The sequence below is a fragment of the Falco rusticolus genome, chromosome 7, assembly GCF_015220075.1.
Source record: "Falco rusticolus isolate bFalRus1 chromosome 7, bFalRus1.pri, whole genome shotgun sequence".
Lineage (NCBI taxonomy): Eukaryota > Metazoa > Chordata > Aves > Falconiformes > Falconidae > Falco > Falco rusticolus.
In genome coordinates this window covers 40,343,213-40,369,175 of record NC_051193.1, presented here as the reverse complement: position 1 = coordinate 40,369,175, position 25,963 = coordinate 40,343,213, and the positions used below count along the sequence as shown (strand labels likewise).

At 40.9% G+C, this 25,963-nt stretch overlaps 1 protein-coding gene across 1 annotated transcript; it reads left to right on the top strand.

Annotated features, from left to right (window-relative positions):
• BDKRB2 (bradykinin receptor B2) lies at positions 1-25,963 on the top strand. The gene is made up of 2 exons (XM_037393297.1): positions 1-92; positions 23,398-25,963. Exon 2 carries the CDS (start codon positions 23,400-23,402, stop codon positions 24,543-24,545), a length of 1,146 nt encoding a protein of 381 aa, XP_037249194.1. The 5' UTR covers positions 1-92; positions 23,398-23,399; the 3' UTR covers positions 24,546-25,963.

Here is a 25,963-nt window from a genome sequence, read left to right as displayed (position 1 = left end):
CTCATTCAAACAACAGAAGGAGCTTGGCTGTTCCCAGAGACGTGTTGCACTTCACTCGTTTGTACCTGCTCAGTGGTGAATTTGCAGTCAAGGTATGTGTTCCCACTTCAATATAAAATGTTCTCATTAATTACATTCGGTATTGTTTGTTGCTTCTTGGAAACCACTTCTTGAATTCTTAATATATTTCTGGTTCAGTGAAAAAGAGCTGATGTAATTAGTGTTCCAGGAACACAGAGGAGAAAAGTAATTATTCCTAATGTGATTTTGTAACTTGTCAGGTTTTACAGAGCTGTAACGTTTACAGAAAAATGCTTTATTTCAAAGTACCCAGCATATCAAGGGCACAGGGCTTTTCACCTGCCACAGATAATATTCAGTGTATGAGCTACTGGAGGGTAAGGATTTTTTCTCTCCAGAAGACATTCCACGTCTCTAGTCACACCATGGGCACGCGTTCTTTCATCTCACAAAAACAACAACAGAAAGTGCAAGCAGCTAACTTTGTTTTTAGCTGAGAAATTGCCTACAAAATAGTAGGGAGATACTAAAGGCAATTCTTTTCTGTACGTACTGATCGTTTTCTCTGTGTTTATTATTTTGATTGTAAACTTTGTGGGGCAGGAAGTGTGTGCATGCGTGTCCCATACACTGCTAACCTGCCCTGTCTTCACTGATTGAACGGCAAAGACTCAACCTTTAAAGATTTTTCATATCTTACTAAGAAGAAAACAAAGAAAATCTTAGACCTGGGATTCTAACTATGATCATATAATGAAAAGACCGAAGGTTGAAATATATGCTATACTTTCAGCTCTTCATTTTCCATTTACTTGGTATCCTAAGCAGCCATCTTAGCATAATAATAACAAAATAGTCATAAAACCAAAGGAGTTCAAATAGTTTGTCGTTAAAAGCCTTATTTTAATGCACTGTATGTAATCTTTCAGATGCTATCTCCTAAGATAAAAATATACTTTTATCTTGAACAGTTGTGCATATTTCCTTAAAGAAGCTAGAAGACAGTTATCTAGGAAAAAAAAATATCTATTTTTACAGCAGAGTCTCTAAGATTAAAGTATCAGGATATTGGGTAATATCAGTCATATGGTTACTATACTGTTCTCTGAGAATATGCAATTGTTAAGAAAAAAATTAAGAGAAACATCTTCACACTTCAGAATCATTTACAGATTTCCAAATATACTTGTTGTGTTTTCAGTGTGAATACTGAAAACACAGAGAAGAGATAAACATACCCAAGTTAATAAAGAATTTGGAACAGCCAGAGCAGAGCCAGCTCCAGAAAATCTTTGTCATTGGGCCCCATACGTGCTAGAACAAGATTAACTGTGTTACTCAGAGTTACCTGAACGTTTTGTACCAACAATCCAACAAAAAAACCTGCCTTTCCTACTGGGTTAGAGCTTCCTGAAATAAGAATCTCATCACTGCACTGGAACACAGCTGTAAAAAATTCTCACAGGTATGTAATAGTTGAAGTCTTTTCTCAGAGAGAAAATGAGGAATTTGGGAGAATTTTAGCACATTCAGTATGAAGACCCTAAAATTCACTGCTTAAGAATAGTCAGTGTTTGAAAGTCTGTTTTTCATGAAAAGAAGGGGGTAAAAAGCTCTTAGACACCTAAATCCCACTTGTTTTCAAAGCCACAGCAGGAAAAAATGTAATATTGCAAATCCAGGTAAACTCAGCAGAGAATCGTGTTTTGCTTTCAAAACAAATTCCCTCATAGCAATCAAGTCAACAGCAAAAGTACACCAGAACTCATTAGCAATGCTAACCAATATAAAATTAAGACAACCCTGAGAATTAATGTCATTAGCTAAAAACTCGACTTCTCTAAAAGTTACGCACAAGCCAGGCTTCTTCTAATGCCACTGACATTTTCTTAAACTCTCTCCCAGTATTCCGTATGTTTCAGTTGTTCTCCCCCCCCCTTATCTAAAGGTTTATATTTCTTTCTGGTGTTTATGACACTTCATGCATTGAGCTGAGAAGTTGTGCCTCTGCCTGGCTGACACACAGCTGTGGGTACTTTAAAGTGGAGACAGAAGCTCCCCTTAGTCGGAGGACTCCGTGTGGATGGGCAGGGGGAGGGAATGGCACCCTGCAGTGCAGGCTTTGGGTGCTGGCTCACAGACCCAGCAGCTGGCAGGCAGGTGCTGGACCAGCTACACCCCTCAGCCGGGTGTCCCCGCGCAGGGATGGAAGGAGGCGAGAGCGCCTCTGCACCTTGACAGCCCCAAGGCAGGTAGGCTCAGCCACAATGGGAAGGCGCAGAGGATGAGAGCACTACAGCAACACTTTAAACTTGGGCTCTGCAGGCTGCTGTCGTCACGCAGACAAAGTTGCACCTGCTAGTGACCACCACAGCAGTGATGCTTCATTTACTTGGGAGTAATGCTAGTGCATTGGGACGGAGGGACCGTGGTCATGGTTGAGTACCCCACTAAGGAGTTAAATATTGGGGGAGAGGCACAAATGGGACACAGACCAGAAAACGATGAAGAGCAAAGTTACCTGCTGGAAGCATGCTGCCTTCAGTCCAATGATAAGCAAATCCAGCACATTCAGACATGGTGGCTTCAGGACTCTTGATGTTCCCCGAAGGGGTGGACTTGACTTACTTTTGCTGCTTTTCTGTATTTACCTCCCCTACATGTTTAACTCCTCATCTCGATTCAGCAGGGCTGGGCTGGTTTTTGTGATCCCTGCAAACAAATCTGATCACCGGGTCTGCAGATCCACTAGTGCTGAGCTTTGCACACGAAGGTACACCAGAGTGCTGATAGTGCTGCAAAGACAGACTTCAGACTATGGCTGATTTGCAGAGAATGGAGCTGTCAAAATGCAGAAATCCATTTCTCCCACTCACGTTATCTGAGATTACAGGTAAATGACGTAAAAAAAGAATGAGCTATGGATAGGGGTCCAGGTCTTTTTAATATTAACAGGACTTATACATGCATGCCCAGAGGCAGAACTGGCCGTAGATGGTTTTCCTCCTGCAGTGTTGCTGTTGGGACCCACACCCCTGTGCCTCTGGAGGTGCTCTGTCCCTTTGCTGTGGCTGTATGATTTCCTATGCGCTGTCTGACTGACTGAAAGGCTGCTGCTCTCAAGTGTCATGGGGTACGAGGGAAAGGCAGCAGGTTCCCCTCCAGAAGGGCCATGTGAGCCCCTTGCCCACACACACAGAGCAGAGCAATAACCCAAGCCACTTTCCTAATGTGAAGGGTAAACTGCCTGCAGGTAGTGGGCAAGCCAGTAAACTGGAAGTGTTTAATCAGGTCCTCTGAGCATTTTTACAAAAACCAGCTGTGAAGTCTTTATAATTCAAAGGTGGGACCTGATCCTTAAACAAGCAAGTAGGAAGACAGAAATATTGCAGTCTATGTCACTAGGTTTTAGCCCAGGTCTGCATGCATCTCTCATCTCCTTCTCCAGCAGTCTTTTCCCGTAACAAGCTATATTCTACACTCTGTATTATAGCTGGCTTCTGCCTAGATTACAAGCTCCTTAAGGCAAAGCCTGTCCCTGTGCCTGCACCGCGCTTTTGCACATTGATTATCACCAAAGCCTCCGGTCATCAGCAGAACACAGACACTATGGCAATATCTTCAGAGCTGTGCTCCGGGTCTTACCTGCTAGACCGGGGCAAACAGCACGCCGAGCAACCAACCAGATGAAGGGACATAAAATATGGTACAATTAGCCACACAGGATAGGTCCTCAGCTGGATAGAATTCTCCTGGTGCCGTCCACATCAGCAGAGTGAGGACAATTTATAGCAGATGAGGTCTTACAGATCTATGAGAAGAGATGAGTGATATCCTCACCAGTAACCTGCTTACCAAACATGATAGCACAGCCACGTGCTTTTTCTGGCTTTTTTTGCCAGAGGGAAGGTCTGTGAAATGCTTATGTTTCCCGGCTGTGAAGTCAGGAGACAAGAAAGAAACCTGTGCAGTGGGTGTTCCTTTATCTATCACAACAGGTGAACTTTGCTGTGGGACACAAAATACACTCCAAGTCAGATTTCAGCCTTTGTAACTGTACAGCTTGAGCTCGATGCTGAACTTCTGCCAGTGAATCTTACAACCTGTCTAGTGTCATCAGGTTCTTTGTTATGATGGTCTCACTCAGTTTGTGATGTCTGAGCTCAAAGATGGATTTCTTATTTCTTTATTTCCTTAGACCGAGTCATCTAAATCAAACCCTCCACACACGGTGTTTGTACCCTGGAGAGCCCTGCCACATGCTACTCGTACAGAATCCCACTTTACCTGCTCAAGACCAGCTCACAGGTGGCTGTTCTCCTTGGCATCACCCAGAAAGTTCTGCTGTGCCTGGTGCTTCCAGTGCCCAGCATGGGGAACTCACAAACCACTTTCTCCCACAGTAAACAGCAAAACAGCAGGCAAATTAGTTTTGGCAATAAAGGTGATCAGGAAATGTTTGCTTTGCGGAAATTCTCTCTCCTTTCTCTCTGCATACATAGATGTATATATAGACACAGATATATACACCTATATAGACAAACACAGAGATTTATTAGCTTCTTGTCAGAGAAGTAAAATACATGTTCTGCATAACCATGCTATCCATGCAACCCTGTCCTACCCATTACTGGGGGACAATCCTACAAGGAGCCTCCACCACTTTTTTCCTCATTCTCAGATTTTTATTTTGTTCAAAATGCTAAACAAATATTTTCATCAGACATTTCTGATGTGTCCATCTATTAGGATGAAGACCGTTGTGTTTGTTTATTTCTTCTTTGCTTGGGCAAGGCTCTTGCTTTTTTTCTCCTAGTTAATGCCAAAATTTCCAAGTCATAAGAATCTGAGCTTTCTCAATAGTTCTTTTCTTTTTTCCTCTGTGAGTTGCAAGTTAATTTTCAAGTTGTTACTATTCCAACCTGGTTAAAGTAGTCATAATGAATCAGACATCAATGCAATTCAGGAATGGCTGGGGTATTGTTCACAGAAGTTTTAATTTATAACATAGGTATTTTTTTATAAAGAGCATGTACAGGCATGTTGCATAAGACAGCTGTGGGCTCTCACCTTCTGCTTACATCATTCCTCTGAGAAACCTTTTTTTTCCCCATTAAAAGAGTCACATTATAACCAAGAAATTGCAGCCAGACAGCTCAGCAAAAGGGACATTTTCCAGAAGCAGAAGGAAGTAGAAGTAACAAAGTGGAGTCAGTTTTGTGTAGGTGTTTCCTGCGACACTTTGGAACGTTAGGTTTTTTTGGAATGTAAGAAGACAGCAATTTGTTTTCTTCCACAATAGACATAATCTACAAATTGGCACTCAAATCATGATTACAGCTCATATCTTTACAGTATGAGACATCTGGAGTTCCATTCTGCTACACTTTGTGTCATGTACCACTATAGACAGGTTTACTGTAGAAGTAGTTTCCACTGCACATTTGTGTCTGTTTTTAAAAAAGGGTTAAATAGAACACATTTAATAAGGTATGATTTAGGACAAATGGACTCTGGTCAAATAACCTTAAAAAAATCAAAGAAAAGTTTGAGCATAAATACAAGAATCAAATCACTTCAAATTTTGGACTATTTTGAAGACAGGTAAAATAAGGATCCAAACTGTGTAACTATATAGGTTTTATAACATTCTAAATCAAAATTGCAGATAAAACTCTCATAACTTTGGTATATACTTGACTCAGGCAGGAATCCCTATTCATTATTTGTTTCGGAACCCTTTCCCCTTTTGGGAAATTAAACCCTTTTTTCCCCCTTTTTTTCCTTCCTTCCATTTCTTCTTGCTTCCTTCTGAGCAGCAGCATTTCTCCTCTGTTTGTTTTCCTTAGCAGTGTTACGTTTTCTTCCAGAACTCACATCTGCTCATTTCCTCTTCACTTCTTCCTGCCCTGACACCCCGCCACAAGCCTTTGCTGCCTGCTGCAGAAAACTGTCAAGTGCGATTCTACACAGCGCTTTCTGGTCTACAGCAGCTGCAAAAGTGATGGTACAGAAGTTCAAAGGTGACATGATTAACTGAAATCAGAACCTTTTTCAAAATTAACAAAGCTGGTCAGAAGACAAAATATCTGTTTCACTGAAAAATCGGGAAAGGCAGAAGGAAGAAGTGAAATTCCCATCCAGAATTAAAGAATCTTGACATTTTTAACAAAAGCAAGGAACCAAAACACAGAACACATGCACATGCACATGCACAGGAGAAAGCTGCCTGGGAATGGGTAGCGCAGATCAGGGATTTTGAGCAAGGCATCCTCTTTCTTATGCAAGTGCCTGGCAGATAAGCTGGGCAAGTTGGGCTCTTTTATGCTCTTTTTCAAAGCTGCTACACTTTGTAAAAATAATAAACTGGCTGGTTGGCCAGACAGGGCAAGAGTGAATCTGGGGCTCCTGCTAAGCTATTAGCATTCAGGATGTCTCCTTCTTTGTTCAAGATCAGAAATGACAACTTCAAAATATTTTCTGTTAAATTCCCCCAATTTTTTGTGAAAAATCTTCCTTTTAAAATCAGTTTCTCCAGACACTTTCTGGTTTGATAGTCATTTTAATACAAAAAGAAATTTCCCCTCCTCCAACATTTTATAAAATATCTCCTCCAGAGCTGTAATAACATGTGAGTGTGAGGTACCAGAAAGTGTGATCTATCATTTGCTACCGTTGTGCAGACAGGAAAAGGTTTCCGATCTTGTGTCAGCCTGCAGAGCCACCCGATGACAACCCAACACCATGTGACTGCCCAATCTTTGAAGGATCTTTGGGTTTTGTTAGCTTTGGGTGCAATAGTTCTTTGAAGGAGCTGTGGCACATACTAAGGGAATATGTCTATCTAACTAAATTCTCACCATGTTTGTTTTTTTTTTTTTGTTGGCTCTGACATTCTGGAAAGAGCAGATGGGCATATCGTGGTGAACACCGGGGCTCAAAACCCATGTATATAGAGTGAAATACATATTGGCTGCACCAGATTCCAGTAAGGCTCAGATGTCATCCCTTTGTTAGCAACAGGAGACAATAAATTAATACACACGTTAATTTCAGAACACTGGCAAAGCATGAAAAGGCAAAAATAAAATTGTAATCCAAACACTGACTATTGCGAATATGTGCTGTGCATTACCCCACTTCTCAAATGAAGAAGTGTCCTGAACTTCCTAGACCTCTGAGTGTTGAAAGCCACATGCACTTTTGTACAATCACCAAATCCCTATCATCATGTATCTGAATTCTTAATTCTTCCAATAGAAATACGGTGTATTAGGAACTGTTGACATTAGAGTCCCCCTGGGTTTTCAGCAGAAAAAACAGGCTACATTTGGATGTACATCCAATTTTTATCTACTGTGACTGCCAAGGAAATTGCAATACAGTCTGAAGTTCACTATAGTTGCTCACACACACACACACACATACCCTGTTTCCAATTTGTACATCTGGTTTTTGAGCTTTCCTTTGCAAAATACAAACTGTGGTGATTTTTAACCATGATATCTGGAAACTGACCTCTTTCCAATTGCAAATGCTTCGTGCACTGGCTAAGTCAGGAGCAGATACATTAAAATAATATGAAATGACTGTCCCAGCTGCTCAAGCAACAGCATAGCAGGACATGTGTGACCTAGGAAGGGCAAGGCAAGATGGCTCTCTGAAGTTTATCATTTAGGAAGTGAAGCACCTTCCAAACTAGACTTCTCCTTGAGAAGGGAGCTCACCAGTGCTTGCACTGCTGCACTCTGCTTTTACAAGTTCTTAAAAGTATGAAATTAAAAACAAAAACAAAAACAAAATGAACAACAACCAAACAAAAAACTCAAAAAAAATCAAAAACCACACCAATTCTTTTAGCAAAGACAACCTGCCATTTAGGCAATGAGTATCATGTCATGCTTGTATTGCCTTCTTTGACACAAACCAGTGATGCTGGGGATCATTCACTGGGATGGTCCATGAGAAAAGCTTTTCAGAAGATTGAAATCTGAGGTTATAGTTTAATGTAGGTTTGGAGATACACAGCTGTTGTCAGAGGTCCTAAATTAAACTGAGACTGTCTTAAGAAGCCCATGTGACAGAGGTGCTAACTTGAACAACCTGGATAAATATCAACTCCTCTCAGTTCTACCCGCTTGAAATTAAGGCTGTAATTTCACTTGAATGTTATATAGTTAATCACACTTTCTAGCCTGTTCTGTTGTCAGAGCCCAACATGACATTTGAAAACTGCACTATTATTCAGTGAAGCCGTCCGTACATCCCTTTGGTGGAAGGCATTAAGAGAACACAAGGCATTATTACTAATTTATAGAGAGGAGAGATGCTGCCTGCAATGTCCTCTGCACTACAGACTCCTCTGCTTGCACACAGCCATCAGCATGGGGCTCAGCAATAGAAAAAGTCATAGTGACTGAAACATGGCCAGCTGCTGGTGGGGGTGACTTTGTATTTGCAAATTTGTTTTGCAGCCATAATATGACAGTATAGAACATCTTTTATGGTTCCATAAAATGCAACAGAGACTTAATCACCTCCAGAGTAAAATAATCAGTTACCTGTATGATGAGAAATGAGGAAAGCAGTAGCTGTCAAAGAAATAACTACTAGATTTTGGAACAGCAACCATTCAGCCACACATACTATGAACTTCCAATCTTTGCTATCGGAGACAGTCAGGCTTTTCTCTAAGGCCATACTGGTGAAAGCCAGTGGTGAAAATTCACAGGCAATGTTGCATTATTGCAAATACCCTTGACAACAGCAATTGGAGGCACTGGAGATGTCAAATCTCTGCCTTTTTTCTAAATGGCTGCCACAATGTTCTCAAGGTGTTAGAAGCAAAGTGGTTTCAGGGCACAGAGCCAGTCCATCTGAAATTCAGATCTCTCCATTAAGTATTTAATGTGCAAAGGGAGCAATATTGGCAAATAGTTTGGCCATTAGACCCTCACGTTTTGCCTAATCATGAGAACTTAGAGCTGCGACCCAGGGAAAAGAGCAGTATTTCTGTTCCTAAGAGAAAGGAGTGGGTAAACTGAGCTGAAGAGGTCTGCTAGGAGTAACACAGCAAACAAAAAAGCTTTAGAGGACATCCACGTGCATATCAGCGAGAGAGCCTTAAGTGGAGGTTTGTGCACTGTTGAAGAGCTCTTCTGTGCCTCTGCTATAGCAAGGCAAATAAAGGAGCACCAGTTACTACATCTTGGGGAACAGAAGTGCTTTACAGTTTTCTCCTCTTATTATTCCACTTCTGTTGCTCTATTATTGTCCAGTGTTTTCTGCAGAATATTCCCATTGTTGTCTGTAATGAAGATATCAAGCAATTTATGTCACTGGCACACTTCATCACTACTCATCTGTCTTTCATACTGAGAGTAATTTATAACTACCCAATTAGTTGAACCCCAAGACCTGTTCTGAGAACCTATCCTAAGAACAGTTCCTCCAGCCCACATCTCAAAAAATGTCATCACTGGTTTAAAATTCACCTATTTCTTTTCTAACTTAGCTGGTTTCAGCATAGTAGTTGCAGTAGTTTCGATCTATCTGGGTGTCAGGAAAGGTTGTTTTCTAAAGCAGGAAATTCTTTCTTTAACGAAGAAATACAATCTAGCTGCACGAGCCAGTTTTGATAAAATCACTAGCATTTTATTTCTTTATCAGTGGATACAGGTTACCTTAGCTATTCACTGGGCTCAAGGTGTTGTCTGCCACTTGATAGATACATTGTAGTGTTTGATACCATCAGACCTGCTGTTTCACATGACATCAGATTCCTGCAATGGATATTAAACTGGCCTCACATCATTAGTGCTTAAAGATCTTTGAATTTTGCAGCGCTGGTGGGGTACAGCAGTCCCTTGTCTACAACAGAGAATTCCTGTGGTGCCTGCAGTGCTCAAGGGAGGGGACACTACTTCCTTTGACCCTATTCCAACCTAGTAAATCTACGTGTCATATCATAAAAGTCAGGAAGTTTACAGTGTCTCATTTGTCTTTGTACTTCAGTTAAACTGCATGAGTTGTGATCATTCAGCTTTGTAGACAGACACCATGAGCGCAGGAGGGTTAAGGGACAAGCAAAATTTCAGCCCTGGGACAAGGCTTGGTCTTTCCCAGCAGCCGCAGCCACTCGACAGTGAGCCCTGCGTGGTTCCTGGTGCCAAAGCATGTTACTCTCACTCCAAGCAGTGCTTTTGCTGCTTCTCCCTCTACAAATGTGCAGTTAGGCTTGCTCCCATCCATCATTGTTTGCAAAACAGTGCAAAGGGGGAGATATTATCAAGCTAGGCAGCAAGCCAGCTAGGATCAGGAATAAATTATGTTAATAGATGATCACCTTCTCAGCAACAGGTCCAATGTTGAGTGCAAACCCTGCAAAGATGAAAAATGTGAGCAAAACATTATCTGATCACTGCACCTGTTGGGCAGAGGCCTTTTGGCTAATGATAGAAGCTAGTGAGCTAGTGACTCAGCAAGTAAGACCAAACTTTGGGTTTCTTCCACCCATACTACAAAGCAAGTGTATTGTCCCTTACTTATTTCTACCTAGCAATAATCAGGGCCCCAGACAGCACTGTCTTCATCAGGTACATTTCTCTTTGCCTCCACCTGTGAGACCTGCAAATTTGCCAGGGCCCCTCCCCTGATTTACATCTGCCATCTTCATTTCTCCATTTTCCTCAGCACCTCCTCCGTCTGTGCCTTTGAGAAAGGGAGCCACTCAGCCTGAAAGCTGAGCTGAGTGGGAATCTTAAACCAGCGCTTTCAGGGATGTGTCCTACTCTGGCATTATTTAAAATGCCTTCCTAGGGAAGTAGCAGCTACTAGGGAAGTAGCAACATTCCTGCTTATGTTATTGCTGTAAAGTAGTGCTTGCCCTCAAAGGCAGCAAGGAACCTGAGAAAAAGAAGAGAAAAGCTTGATGCTGTTTGCAAAGTTTGACGCACTACCCCTTACCTTACCAAGACTGAAATACAAAACATCATTTTGGGCCAAATATGAAGATCAAGTAGATAAACCCCAAAAGAACAAAGTCGGTTATGGTAGCAGATGGACCCTAAGCTCAGTGATACGCTCACAGCTTTCTGAAAGCAAATGCTGTCAACAAAACCCAAGATACCAGTGTGCAAAAGTAGGCTGCTCCAGTGTCATACACACAGGAAAACACAGAGCACTGATAAGACAGTGCCAAAAGTGTGACAAACACATGTATAGGCATGATAGGGCTCACCCTACCTCTGAAAGAGCAGGCATAGTCTGTGAGTTTCCTAGCCCAAACCTGAACCCTCGGCATGGACTGAGTCTCAGACCATGACAACCAGCCATGGTTCCCATTAAAAAGTTCTCAGGGAAGAACTCATTTGGGCGACTGTTCACTTCTGCAGTGTTTTTGCAGTTCCACTCCTACTGAAGCTCCTAGATTTCTCTCTCTCCTGACCCTAACCCTAACTTAAATGTTGGTTGTTGGCTGAACTTTGGGCAACAAGTGCTCATGGTTAACCTCATCTGTTCTCATATGGGGAAATGCCAAAAAGAACAGAACCAAATATCCTGCCAGCCTTGCAGAGTGAGTTTGTGGTCAGTTTTCTACTGTTTGAATATTACCTTTCTCAACTGCCAAAAAGTTTGGAGCAAACAAACTACAATATACACAGAAAAAGTATAGATTCAGCTGTGACGAGTGCATTGTGTAAGAGTAATTTGCCTTGCTGGGAAAGAATTAGAAACTTACCAGCTTGGTTCAGGGAGACAAAGCTACTGAGGACTCCAGACACCAGGTTCTGGAGCAGAGTCACACTAAATCTAAGGGGTTAGGAGGGGGCAGTCCATGAAGATTAAGCTGCTGGAGAATTAAAGGTTAGAGAGACTTGAGAACAGCAGCAAGTAATTTAATATTCACGAGGAGAGAGAGAAGGAGTTGTGAGATTTATATTATAACGAAATTTATATTATAAATTAGATTTTTCCAAAGATGGAAGAATCACATTCATGTCCCTGCTTCAACAATTATTTAAGTATTTATACTAATTTGAAATATCTTCATGAAGAAAAATAGTCTTAATCAACATTAATCAATAAGCTTGTGGCCTTTTAGCATACAGGCATGTGGATCACCTGAGTTCCAGATTTCGTTCCAAGTTAAAAGAATGGAGACTTGGAAATAGGTCTCTCACCTGCCCAATGACCACAAAAAGAAGAACAAATTGGTTTATGCTTGATTAACACTTAGACTTAAGAGCATCTTATACTTCATTTCTTCACAGACATATACCATGTTGAGAAAGCTGGTAACTCAGTAAATCAAAACAACTTAAATTTTATCAGAGTTGTTTGAACAGCAGAAATTGAAGTGTGTGCTGGGAGCTCAGAGAAAAACAGTGATTTATGTTTTCAGAGTAGTTTAATAGTTTTTTAATTGATCTTCTTTCTCTGCTTGTGAACTGCAATGGTAAAAGTTGCTGAACAAGTACAGAAAGTTCTACTGCATTTACTAATCCATCATGTACAAAATAAAGGGAAAAGCTGCACAGCATTAACATAATAGAAATCTCCAGGAAAACAAAACATTAAACCAGTTATTCAGGTCTAAACTTAACTTAGGGAATTGTTGTTCTGAGTACACCACTACGTGCAGGTCTTGTATGTATCAAATTTTCAGTTCTTGTTGGTCCCACGATTACAGACCTCATTTACTCTTATTGCCAAACCCTTTCAAATATTATCAGAAGGTTTATTGGGGGTGGGGTGAGGGGGTGGGTAAGAAAAGAAAAGTAAAAAAAAAACAGCTGAAGGATTTACCCTCTTATTTCACTCCTTTGTCCAACCTGCACCTTGCTATGATATGTCTCAAAACAACCCTAGAATAGTATTCAAGGTATTTGGCATTTTCTATTATTTACTTGCCTATACCTTTCCCTTTTTAATTTAATGAAGCTTTGATGCAGCCTTTCTCTGCAAAAGGAATGTTCTGTGTATCACCAGTGGCAATTCTTTTTGGGGATACTTTCTGAAACCCAGGATCTATGAAAGGTTTTCATACAAGAGAAATTACACAACTCCAAACAACAGCTAAGTGAGCTAACACATGCAACAGAACTGTAACTAAATCTTCATTGCACTTTGTTTTAAGAAGTGCCTGATAAGTGTGCCCAAGCTCTCCGTCTGGCCCTTGTGCTCACCACTCACTGGGATAAAGTCATGTAGCCTGATAGCAGCTCATCTGAGAAATTTTCACGGGAAAAGGATTTCTGAGTGACTGAATCCACTCACATTTGTAAATTACTCTCAGTAAAATTACTGTTAATAAACAATAAAATAATACATGGTATTTATAGATACCACAATAGGAATGACAGATGATCAGAGCTGTATGGCATTACATTTCTGACTAAACGTGTATTTTCTCTCTTCCATACTTCAGAGAAGGAAGAAGAAATATTTCTCCAAGGAAAGTGGTTAATTCAAAGTTATTTCTTGCTGAACTTTTCTAGCTTATGTTGCCTTTGAGATAGTTAGCAAAGGCTAAATAATGGATAAGCTTTAAATCAACTGAGGAATACAGAGTTCTCAGGAATGAGGAAGGTGTTATGGACATGCAGATTTTTGAAAGGTCAGAAAGTCAGCAAAAATTAGTATATGGAGGAAGGTTTGGTTTTTTCCCCTGCTATTTCACCCATGGATAATACCTTTTTCAGAAGAAACCCAAAGAGTAAAAACAAAAACCTTTGCTTGTATCTCATCTGCTTTAGCTGTTGCCAAGGTACCACCAACTTTACACAGCATTCCTATTCTCCCAAAAGACAAGGAGCAGGAATTTTCCTTAAAAACAGCACTAAGCCAAGGTCCGGTACATTGAGCACTACATCAGACTCCCACTCATTTCAAATATAGACTCAAGCCTCCTTTATTCTATTTTTCAATTACTTAAAAATCAGAAACTTTTATTTTAATGATTTCTTCTGGAAGAAGAGTCTTTTTCTTATCTTCCTTTGTGATAATTCTATGTTTCATTTTAGAACTATAATGCTCTATTTTATAGTCCATGTAATGCTCTGTGAAGCCCAAAGATTTGCTGGCTTCACAGTGGAGTTATGTCTCCCTCCCTCTAATCTTAACGCTAACATCAAGGGGTAAAGGAGCCCCTGCAGGGTCTAGGCGTGCTTCAGAAACTCCAGGGTGTCTTATTTGTCTCCAGAAGACCACTTGGAGGTTCCGTATCACATACCAATCCCATGCAGACATCCCAGACAGCCTGCGCTTTCCAAAATGCCCGTATTCAAGCACCTGATTTGCTTCCCAAACACCTGGCTGCTGCTTTCCCTCAAAATAACATTTTTTTTCATCTCCTCCATACACACTGAATACAGTCCCTCAAGTTTTCTGTAGAAAAGAGGCAAAACTCTCCATTGCTATGCCAGACCAAGTTGCCAATAAAAATGGATTTCTATTTTAATTTCCTGTGCGTCCCTCCTGTTTCACTGACTTAATGCCTCCGGGTAAGTCTTCCAGGTCTCTCACTCACTCTTTTTCTAGGCTTTTCTTTCTTTTCTAGCCACCTAAGGAGATAACTGAAGCAACATAAAGATTAGAAAAGTAAACAGAACGGTACATGTTGAAACATGGCTCCAACAGCCCGGTGCATCACAAGCCAGCCTGATGCAGAAGACTAACTTGGCAGGCTTATCACCAGCGTTGGTCGCTCAGCTCCTGGCTGTGCAGGCTCTGCTTTCTTGGCACTCGGGCTGCTTCCTGCCCCTGGCTGAGAATCTCTACCAACACCAAAAAAAAACTTTCCTCTGGTTCCTTCTGTGACTTGGATGAGCCAATTTTGTGTCCCAATATATATGAAAACAAACAAGCAAACAAAAAAAATAAAAACACCAAAAAACTTTAGCAAAAGCCAGTTCCCACAGTGCTTTCAACAGAACATCCTTAGCCTCCAAAGGACCTGCAGGGAACAAGGGCACCTTGGTGAGCCAGGACACTCCAGTGAGCTCAGGCATGCGCTGCTGAAATTCAGCTGTTGTTTGTCAGCCTGAATACAACTGGAAGTTTCAGGTATTAGAACAAGAAGCGCAAATTAAGTAAATCAGGATAATCCAGATTGGAAGGGACCTTGAAGGTCTCTAGCCCAACCTTGTCAAAGCTGGGTCAGCTATGAAATCAGACCATGCTGCTCTGGCCTTTATCCAGCTGGGTCTTTAAAACTTCTGAGGCTGACAAGGTCGAAATTGAATGATTTAGTGGCTGGAGAAGCTTGAAGATCCTGGTTTTTTGATCCTGGAACAGCCTCTAATGTTAAAAACAATTATTTCTTGGTTCAGTTTAAATAAAATTATTTTACTAAAACTGCTCTTTCAGAATGGCACCAACATCAAGATTTGGTGACATTTGCAATATTCTGGAGGGCATTGTTAGAAAAGTTTCTAAAATATTGAGGGCATCAAGTCACAGGTCAAATATGGACTGGGACTCCAACACCATCACCAAATCTGGACTAAATCAAAACAGTGTTCATAATGAAATTGGCCTTTTTTCCATATACAAATACCCTGTGTTCAGTAATTCTCTCCAAACCAGTTCATATTTTCCTCCTCCTACCAGCTTTCAACTCACAGCAGTCCAGCCATTCTGTCCCTCTCCATCTCATTATAATTATCTTACACATAAATAATACCTTTGTCAGAATCATCACAGTTATTGAATGGGATATATAAACAGCATTGAAAAATAACATCGCAAGTTATTTGGGGCTAAAAATTATGGGATGTTTTAGGAAAAGTATAACACTGGAGAGTCTAAAGTGAGCACATTTAAGATTTCCACATGGAAAAAAAATGTTATGCAAAGTGCTTCACTGCACTTGATTGGGCTTGTGCTCTTGCCACATCTTTCTTTAGTTGATTGCAATAGACAGTATTGGGAGTGGTTTAATCTCTCACCCAGGAGGGAAAATTAATAGTATCTTCTCACCTTAGGCTCATTGGTATCGAAATAGCTACGTTAACAGAACAACTTCTGTTTCCATTTTCCCTGACATAATTGATGTAAACACCCTTAGTGAGAACTGCAGAGCAATGGCTGTCCTTCCACATGTGCTTCAAGGTTACACACCAAAGGGTCTCTAAAAATTCCACTTTTGAGAGGTAGCTCCTCTGTATCTTTTCTTTATTGCCTTAATTTTCAGACAGATTAAGGAGTCTGTTTGCATTAAAAGTAACTTTTTCTTTCGCAAGGTTATTTTTGTCCCAGTCAAATTCCTCAATCTGGTTCAACATGAAGCCTTATGAACTGTGAGGGCAGCCGCAGGGTGGAAAGGGAGAGTGAAGGGTGAACGAAGAACATCAAATGTTTAAGCTAACATTGCCGCAAAAAGCATCCACTAACCTGCAACCTCACATGTGCTAAAGCCCATTAAAGATTCATTATACAAAGACTGGAAATTAAAAATTAGTCACGGGGTCAGTAATAGCAGAACATTTTAGACATGTCTGACACTTCTACCTCTCCAAAATAAAGAATGCTTCCTCAGTAAAACAGAAATAAAAGGACACTGAGTAACTTTCAGAGCACGCTTCAGAGATGCCACAAAAGCCACATAATTACCTTTTGATATTCAGTCAAATGGAGACACAAATGAAACTCCTACTAAGGCCAAAGAGGGCTACAAGCAGTCCCACTGGGTTTGGATTAGATGGAAACAAGAGACAGTGCACTGGGGATAGATAACTTCTTGGGGGATAGATGCTTTTTTGCAGCAGTAAAGGTTGAAAGAGGAGCAGGTTGAAATACCAACTTTGAAAATAAGCCTTACAGAGAAGGTATAGAATTTATAAGGAGGATGTCTTGCCTATATTTTTGTTGATACTAAATTCTGACAATAAAAACCCATCACAGATGACCTCAGTCTTCCAGCATACCTTTGGGCTCTTGCTGAGCCATGCCTCTGCTAACGCTATCCCATCACATGTGCTTCAGGCCTGCTAGACTTGTAGGTGTGGAGCTAAAGGAGAAAATATGCATTGAGATAGTTTTGTTACAACTCTTACTAAATAAAAAAATCTTTTCCTTGCAAACAGACATTGTCCTGGAACCAAATCCTCCAAAGCTGTTCAAATGAAACCTACCCCTCCTTGGCCAGAAAATACCTGTCAGACGGTCACAAATGAGGCAGTTTAGAGGCAGATCTACAGCCTCTTAACAACTTACTGGGTGAATCAGGTTTACACTCCGAGCTCCTGAGAAAGCAGCAGCAGTGCTTACATAGTCAGCAGGACAAGGCTTCCTTGTATGCAGCATGCTGTGGACGACAGCCCTTACCTATGGCAGCTTTTAAACTCCTGCTATTTCTTATTTTAGTCACATCAGATCTGTTGGGCAGATAACTTTTTTCTTCTTAATGGCTCTGACAGCTCCTCTGTTGCATATACTGTAGCTTTTACACTAACGTGAAGAAGCAAGGCTGCCAGACTAATAGGCACCATGGGGGGACACAGCTGCCCAAGCTGGGCTCAGAGATGGTCAGGAGGACAAACCCCCACAAAAAATACATAGCATCACAGCAGGCTTGGCTCTGCATAGAAACAGAGGTTTAGAGGAGAGGCTGTGGCAGTGCTTGGGTGTTTTCTTATTGCTTTCTGTAGCTGACTGGTCTTCTAAAAAAGCACCATGTCAGAAGTGAGCCAGTACCCCTGTCAGTTTGTAGCCACTCACTCAAAATGATGTTTGTCCTCCCAGCTTTTCTACTCCTCAATGCCATCAAAGCCCAGCTGTATATGGAGCTGTACGTATGTATGGCAAGCCAGCTCTATGTATCCAAAAAAAAATTTTGGCCACTGTCGACACTTAAACCAGATAATTATAAAATACTGTTAAGGATGCTACAGACTGGGTGTCATACCTCTCCTTCCAAGGCCCATCCCTCGTTAAGAAATCCCTGAAATAAACGGAAAATTAAGCTGCTCTTGAGACAACCTTCATCGTGAATGGACATATATCACAGAAATCCCTCATTTGGAGTAGAACATTAGCGGGGCCTTGGGCCTGCTCTGTCTTTTGTCCTTGCAGATTAGACTATACAGGTTAATATCATGACTGTGTACTTACACTTTTTAATATTTCACCATTTGCTCCAGCAAACCACATTACAGGGTTTAACATCGTAACAGCCTGAACATTTATCTGTTATATGCTCCATCTCTTGTCCCTGAGGACTAAATTAACAAGTTAATGTTATGGCAATCTCAGTATATGCTAATTACAAATTTCACACCTTGTTTCTTCAAAACAGGTAACCAGAAAAGTCACAACAACTTGAATATGTGCATTAGAAAGTCCCTCCCTTGCTCCCTTAGAGTAGATTACTGGAGATAACACTGCAATAATCTGAATATTTATTACACATTTCAGGCCTTGTCCTTGCAAAACACATAACTGAGGCCATCATAATATTTTATCTGCTATATCTTGTCATACAAGCAAATGTTTAGCATAGTACAAGCAAAGATTAACAGCACTAGTGGAGGTACTAACAGATTCATGAGTCCAGTAGCTGTAGAGCTTCATCCAGATCCAAAATGGGTTACGGAAGAAGTTCAACTGAGGTATCATGGGCATTTCCCCATTTGGAGATTAAAGCAATGCATCACACTGCTTAGCTGTCCTGGAGCTTGCTCGCAGTGTAGCGGCATTAACCGAGCTCTGACCATTTTTTCCCTGCCCTTCCATGCTTAGCTCACAGCTCTTGATCCTTAAAGGGCTTTTTGTCCCACTTCATCATATCCTGCTGCTTTTCTTTCAAGAACGTCCATAGGACCCAGCACGTATGGCTGTAGCATGAAGACTTTCCCTCCACACAGGACACTTACTCCAATATTAACTGCACTCCTGGACTCTACATGCTAACCCTGGCTTGCTGACAATCTCACATCTGTCTTCAGGCATAATGCCCTCAGTACAACACATACAGGTCAGTCCTTGACCAGCAGGACATCCCACTAGGTTACAAGGTGATACCAAGGTGTGCTAGTGACTGTGACCAGCCCTCAGAACTTTCTGGTCATGGCACCAGTGAGCACCACCTTTTTGGGGTCCCTCTCCACTTGCCTGTAAAGACAATACAACAGCCCAGCAACTACAGCTGATTAACCCCTTCTTCCTAGTCCCTCTGCAAGAATTCTCCATTTGCAGCATTGGCAGGATCAAGCTGTTGCTCAATGCATCCCTGCACCAGCAGACCCCAAAGCCCCCCTCCCTCGGTCAAGGCAGTGTCGACAGGGGGCACAGGGCTGGCTGCCACCAGTACTGGGCAGGTCATCACCACCTCCCACACAGGGCACCCTGCAACCCCTCCACTATCGAAACCTTGCTATTTGTGCCCAGTGCTATTGGAAAAAAATATTCTAGAACAACGTGAGACAATAACAATGTTTTTAGTGACTGTCGAGGAGAAGGTGGTAGCTAACAGTAAGAGGTGAACTTCAGCAGGGACAAATTCAGCCCCCACAGAAGTCCCTTATAATCAATAAAGATAGATTGCTTCAGCTGAGCAGTTTCAATCAAAACTGTCAAACAAACTCGTTTTGAGAGTTCCAGCTGAGACATTAGGCCTGTCTTGCATTGCACAGAAAGTATTTGTGTAGAGTGTGTGAAGGGGTCACATTTATTTTCACTGTGATAGCAAATGGCAGATCACTCCTTGTCCTAAATTGTAGCTGTGTTAGTCATAATTTATACAGTAAGTACATACTTTAAATGAGTTTCCTGTCCTATGGAAAATAGCAGGAAGCACATAATTTTAATATGATTTGTGAACTGATCATTAGCACATTTTACCTTGTTCACTCCCGCATTTCCACCAATGCTTTATGGAAGGGCTTGAGCTAAGGACCAAGGAGGCAGGTCTCTAGAAGCCAAATGTCAGGGACTTGGTCACATCCTAACTAGCCCCTGCACACTGTTGCTGCATCACAGTTTTTCTATTAGTCATACAATGAGGGAAAGACACAGAAATTTCCAACATAGCCTTTATGACCACTCTCTGAATTACTAATGAACATCTTATTAAACATGTGTGCACACCCAACCTCAAAGCACAAAATAATGCACTTCCAATTATTTCTGTGGGTTCACAGCCTGCTACCAGCAGAAGAAATAGCTTCTGCTAATTGCATTGCCCAACAGAACTTCTCTTTTCTCAGATGACCTTTTGTGGATCATCCATTAGTGTTTCACTTTCTATGTGTTTTTACAGCGTAAAGTGCCAGCATACACAGAAATGGAGACTTGAAACTGCTCTTTGCAATTTGTTAGTAGCATCTCTCACAGCCACAAAGTTGGGCTTTGAGATATTTAAGTGCTTATGAATATAAACACCTAGATGTCAGGCTTCTCTATAGGGAGATTAATTAGAGAAAAACATGACTATCTACCTGAGGTGTTATTTCAGAACTTAGAACATTGGAGATACCAAAAACATCAGGACAAAAATGAGTTGCAGTTAATAGGGGACACAGGAGGTAACGTAAAATGTTTCTATAAATATATCAAAAGCAAAAGGATAATGGAAGGAAGTCTAGGCTTGTTACCGAAAGGAATCAGTAACTCAGAGAATTATAAGTTCAATATCTCTGTGTTAGTCCTCTCAGAAATGAAGATTGTGATCTGATATGTAAGATCATTGATTTGAACAATTCGATTTATGGGAATTGGGAAAGAACAAATTAAAGAATATATAGTATTACGCAAAATGGCAGAATCTTATATAACACACCCCGACATGGTCCAGGAGTTAGGAGAGGGAATCTTTGCTATCAGCTTTTACGTCTGTGAAACCAAGAGAACAGGAATATTCCAGAAGACAAGAGAGGGCAAAACTAACACCTACCTTTAAAAGGCACAGATGGCAGGACCCAGAGGTTTACAAACCTGTCATTCTCATTTAAATATCCAGAAAACATGACAGCAAAATATTAAATAATCAGTCTATCCACATATGGAAGATAATAAAGAATAACTAAGTGATAAGGAGCTGCCAATATAAACTTGTCAAGAATAAAGTTGTGTTGGACTAATCCAGTCTGGCCTAATGGATAAAGCAGAAGCAACAGATCAAGCATGTATGTGTTTCAATGAGGCTTCTAGTGTTGTCCTTTATTCCATTATGCTGAAATACGAACACATAAAGTTACAGAAAAATGTACTATAGGTGCAGGTGCTTTGCTATGTCTGGAAGGGCTCAAACAAAAATAAGATTTCCAATGAAAGCATTTACAACCTGCAGTAGCTGCTTGCACCTGGAAGACGAAGGGGACATAAATTAGAATATTGGCAATTTTGAATAGTGGGCTTTGCAGATGGTGTTTGCTTTCAGTATGGAACAAATAAATCCATATCCACTAGACCTAAAAGCCCCAGATAACTAGTGTCACCAAAAGCACAGGTCACTGGACAGTTGTCTAAAACATGTAATGCTGTGTAATAAGGAGGGTCCACCAACCCATCCTCCAGACACTAGTCGAAAACATACAGAAATCAAAAGGATATAGGTGTCTCAAGGTTAAGGTGGTTCTCACAGTATCAAGGCTAGTGAACAGGCAGGACAGAGGATGCAGATATGTTCCTGCAGTTAGACATGGGCTTGAAAAGTTGAGGATTTGGAAGGATGAACTTGGAGAATGAGAATATTTATGCTGTTACCCAGTTTATGCAAGTACTGTCCTTTGCTCAAGTTACGAAGGATTGGAAATGTGTGTTGCTGACATTTTGTTTTGTGCTAATTAATCCATTTTAGGTTACCTTGTCTTTCAAGGATCTCAGTCCCACTTGCCTGTTTTATTCAGTTGACCTGTCCTGCCTGACACCCGTACTATAAATTTTATGGTCTAGAAACTCTTCTTTGTTGCTGCCATTACTGTACTTACTAAAATACGGTCTTTGCTTTTGTTTCTCAGGTACTACAGTGCTTAATTAAAACTAAGTACAAAAAAATATGACCACCATTTTTCAGTAATTCTGCATCCAACAGCCAAACATTTATATGCATATTGAGCACTGACACTCATCAACCAAAAATATCTGGTAACCAGAGTACAAATGAACACCCCATCCTTTCAGGAATTACAAATGCATCCCCTTTTTACTGCCAGAGTACTGGCTGAATTAGACAAATACCTTGATTAAAAATACATCTGAAAAGCTTCCAATCAAACCATAATGTAAACAGTGGTATTTTAAAGACCTGGAAAAAGACAAACAGTATTTCTGCCACCCAGTCCGGAGAACTATATGTGCAGATCTGGGAAGGCAATCTTGCATTTGAATGATGTCTCAGCATTCATTATGTGAGAGCACAATAAAACACACAATTAACGTTTTAGCAGTACTGAGTGGATGCTGCACACTCCCATTTGGTTTTAGTAACATTTAAGGGCACATCTGCATTTATGCCCACAAATACCTCCCTATAAGCCCCCAAACTGTTTTGACCCATAGAATATTTACAGTACAGCACCTGGTTTTTCAGACCACGGTCTTGCACCCAAACTGGCTCACTGCAGCCTGATGGCTTACATGATGGCCACCATCTTTGCCAACCTGCCAACCCACCCACTGCAGAACTGTTAAAACCAAGTTCCTCCACAAAGGTTGTACCATTTATCTCTTCTGTGACTTGTTTGCAGAAAGAGAGTGTACCACAGAGACAGAAATAGACAGGTGATCCCAGTGAGAAGCTGAGAAAGGCACACTGCTTGCACCGATTCTTGCTCTTACAGCTTTCTCAGTGCAAACTACATTTCTGCTGTGATAGTCATAACATTTGGGGAAAAAATACAGTGGTGTTTGGGGAGGAAGCACCACTGAATTCCACCCAATTCTTGCTTTACAGGAAAGGATGTAAAATGTTGAGGGACATGCCACAAAACTAGCAGCTTAACAACAAGCAGCACAGGACCCACAAGGTACATCTGTCCTTTAGGAGACTATGGCTATAAATACACAAAGATAAGAAGACAAAGTAATGATGAGCCTCCTCAAAGAATTAAAAAAACTTGCTACAGCTTGGTTCTAGTGCATAAATACTGGTAAGTGTTCTCTTCAGTTAACCTGTTGGTTACAATGTCTGCTATTGCTTTATCCCCTCTGTTTCACCCATTTGAAATTGTTTCACACAGTCCATAGCAGTTTGGTCTGTGAAACTGTGCAGGCATGTGGGGTGTCTATGAGAACACAACCCAGAGAATTGTCAGCCTTTTGGGGCTGACTTTTTGGGACAGTAGGAAAAGCAGAGCCAGCTTTTTTTATTGTGTCTTTTGCAGCAATAAGCTAGATGTAGCAATCTCATGTCACCCTTTTCTTTTCTCTGTACAGAAATGGTTTCCATCACAACTGAAAATGTTACACAAATTTACAACACCGTGGCCACTAAAGAGCTCACAGTCAGTCCGGCAAATTTCTACAATAATTCAGGAGTGCATCAGCTGAATCCATATGCATGTATTAATCCAGATGTGTGGAAGTGGCTACAGGATTTTCAGCCTGGATTCCTCTGGTTCATATTTATTCTGGGAGCAATAGAAAATTCCTTTGTTCTCATCATCCTGTGTTTCCACAAGAGTCGCTGCACAGTGGCTGAAGTTTACCTAGCAAACACGGCACTTGCGGACCTAATGTTAGTCTGTGCTTTACCTTTCTGGGCTATTAATATTTCTAATAACTTTCAATGGCCTTTTGGCCTGTTCCTCTGTAAAGCTGTCAACATAATGAGTTACATGAACCTTTATTCTAGCATTTATTTCCTGACACTAGTGAGCATCGACCGCTATCTGGCCTTGGTGAAAACCATGTCTCTTGGACGGATGCGACGAACTGTCTGTGCCAAATGGAACAGCTTTGTGATCTGGGTGTGTGCATTGCTCATATGTTCACCTACAATGCTGTTCAGAAATTTACAGTATTTCAAAGAATACAACATCACAGCCTGCACTCTTGTTTACCCAGCCAGTTACTGGGAGCCGGCAAACAACTGCTTGCTGAATGTTGTGGGCTTTGTGATCCCACTGTGTGTAATTACCTATTGCACTACGCAAATCATCAAAGCCTTACGAAGTAGTGAGCTACAAAAACTGAAGTTAGTCCAGACAGAGAGGAAAGCCACCATGCTGGTCCTTGCCGTGCTCTTGCTGTTCATTGTTTGCTGGCTTCCGTTCCAGATCAGCACGTTCATCGACACAATCCGTTACCTCACACCCACCTCCAAATGCCTGGGAGAAATCAATGACATAGTGACCCAGGTAGCAGTGTACTGTGCCTTCAGCAACAGCTGCCTGAACCCAGTCCTATATGTAATCGTCGGGAAGCATTTCCAGAAGAAGGCTGTGGAATTCTACAATGACTTATTCCCAAAGAGGTGCAGAAAATCACAGTCTGTGCAGATGGAAAACTCCCTGGACACTTTAAGAACTTCCATTTCAAGTGAATACCCAAGGAAAAAGTCTGTTTTCCCACTACCATCGTAGCACAATTTGTTCATTACAGGAAAAAAAAACCTCTAACATACCAGTCTCCACCAACATCCGTCTGTTACTGGTCCACAGCATAAACATGTGGCAGTATTCATTATTTGTGGGAAAACAACAGTCTGATCTTAGTGGAAACTACAGAGACATGCTTCTAATGTTATCAGACATTTTTCATTATTGAATCCCACTTTGTAGCATACTTACATTTTCATGGCTGAATAATGAATATTGATGCATGTATCATTTGAAATGTTTGCATGTCTAAGCTGTACATACAGTTGTCTGAATAGAGCCCCAGTACAGAAGCTACTGTCAGGATTGTGCAACTACTCATGGTACCCATACAGTTTGTTAGACTAGATTTTTGATAGGAGGGGCTTGTATTTGAGTAAATTCTAGTAAATGAATCCTGTAAGACTATTATTCAAATGGGGGTTTAGGCGTGGCCATCTTCTGGGCTTTTACTTTTTTCTGTTTAGTCATCCAAAATTATTTTTGTTGATTGACAAGCTGTGCCTTTTGGCAACTGCTCTGCCCCTGCTAGTTTATATCAGCTTGTATGTATGGAAAGTAACTCAAAAAAGGTGAAGCAGTAGCAGAAGGAAGGCTGCAGTCAGCTGCATGAAAGCTGAGTTTTCTTTGTAGCAAGAGATTCTTTACTCCTTCTGCATTGGGGTAAAAGCATTCATTCACCCTCTTTGAGTGAATGTTATTTACATTCCTACCTACACTGAAGCTCAGAGACTTAGTTTTTAATATTCACAAAGCATAATTAATAGTTTCCATGTTATTTAATGGAAATATGAAAGATCCGCACAACTGGTATAATCATAGAATAAAATAGAAGTGGAAGAAACTGAGAATATGAAGAAGAGCATCACCTAACTGCCTTAGAAATCTAATTGAAGCCAATAGGAGTCTTGAAAGTTCCAAGTAATTAAGAATGGCCTTTTCAGACTCTAATAATACCTACTTTCTATTTTGTAGATTTTATATGGGCGATTTTAATAAAAGATAGCTTTTCCCTAATTGGACTGGATTTATGATCCGAGTTACACAGATGATAAACTCATAGTGTACTGAATTGTCAGTAGGCACTTTTACCTCTTGGAACCTTGACTGAAAACCGAGTTGGAGATGATCTAAAAATCTTCTGAAAACACCAAATCCTTTGTTCTTTCCAAAGCACTTAAGGTCACAGCCTTAAGATCACCAAGGAAAATGGAGTTTGGTGACGTAAGTGAACGCATACTGCAACTGTGTGGTCTCTATTCATCAGAGCTTGAATGGAGCAATAAAGTTACATTTAAGATGGGAAATTTGTATTAAACCTTCAAATAATTAAATCCAAAAAATGCACTAGAAGTGTGCAGATGAGCTATAAAAACTATGGGATTTAAATCACTGAAGATGAT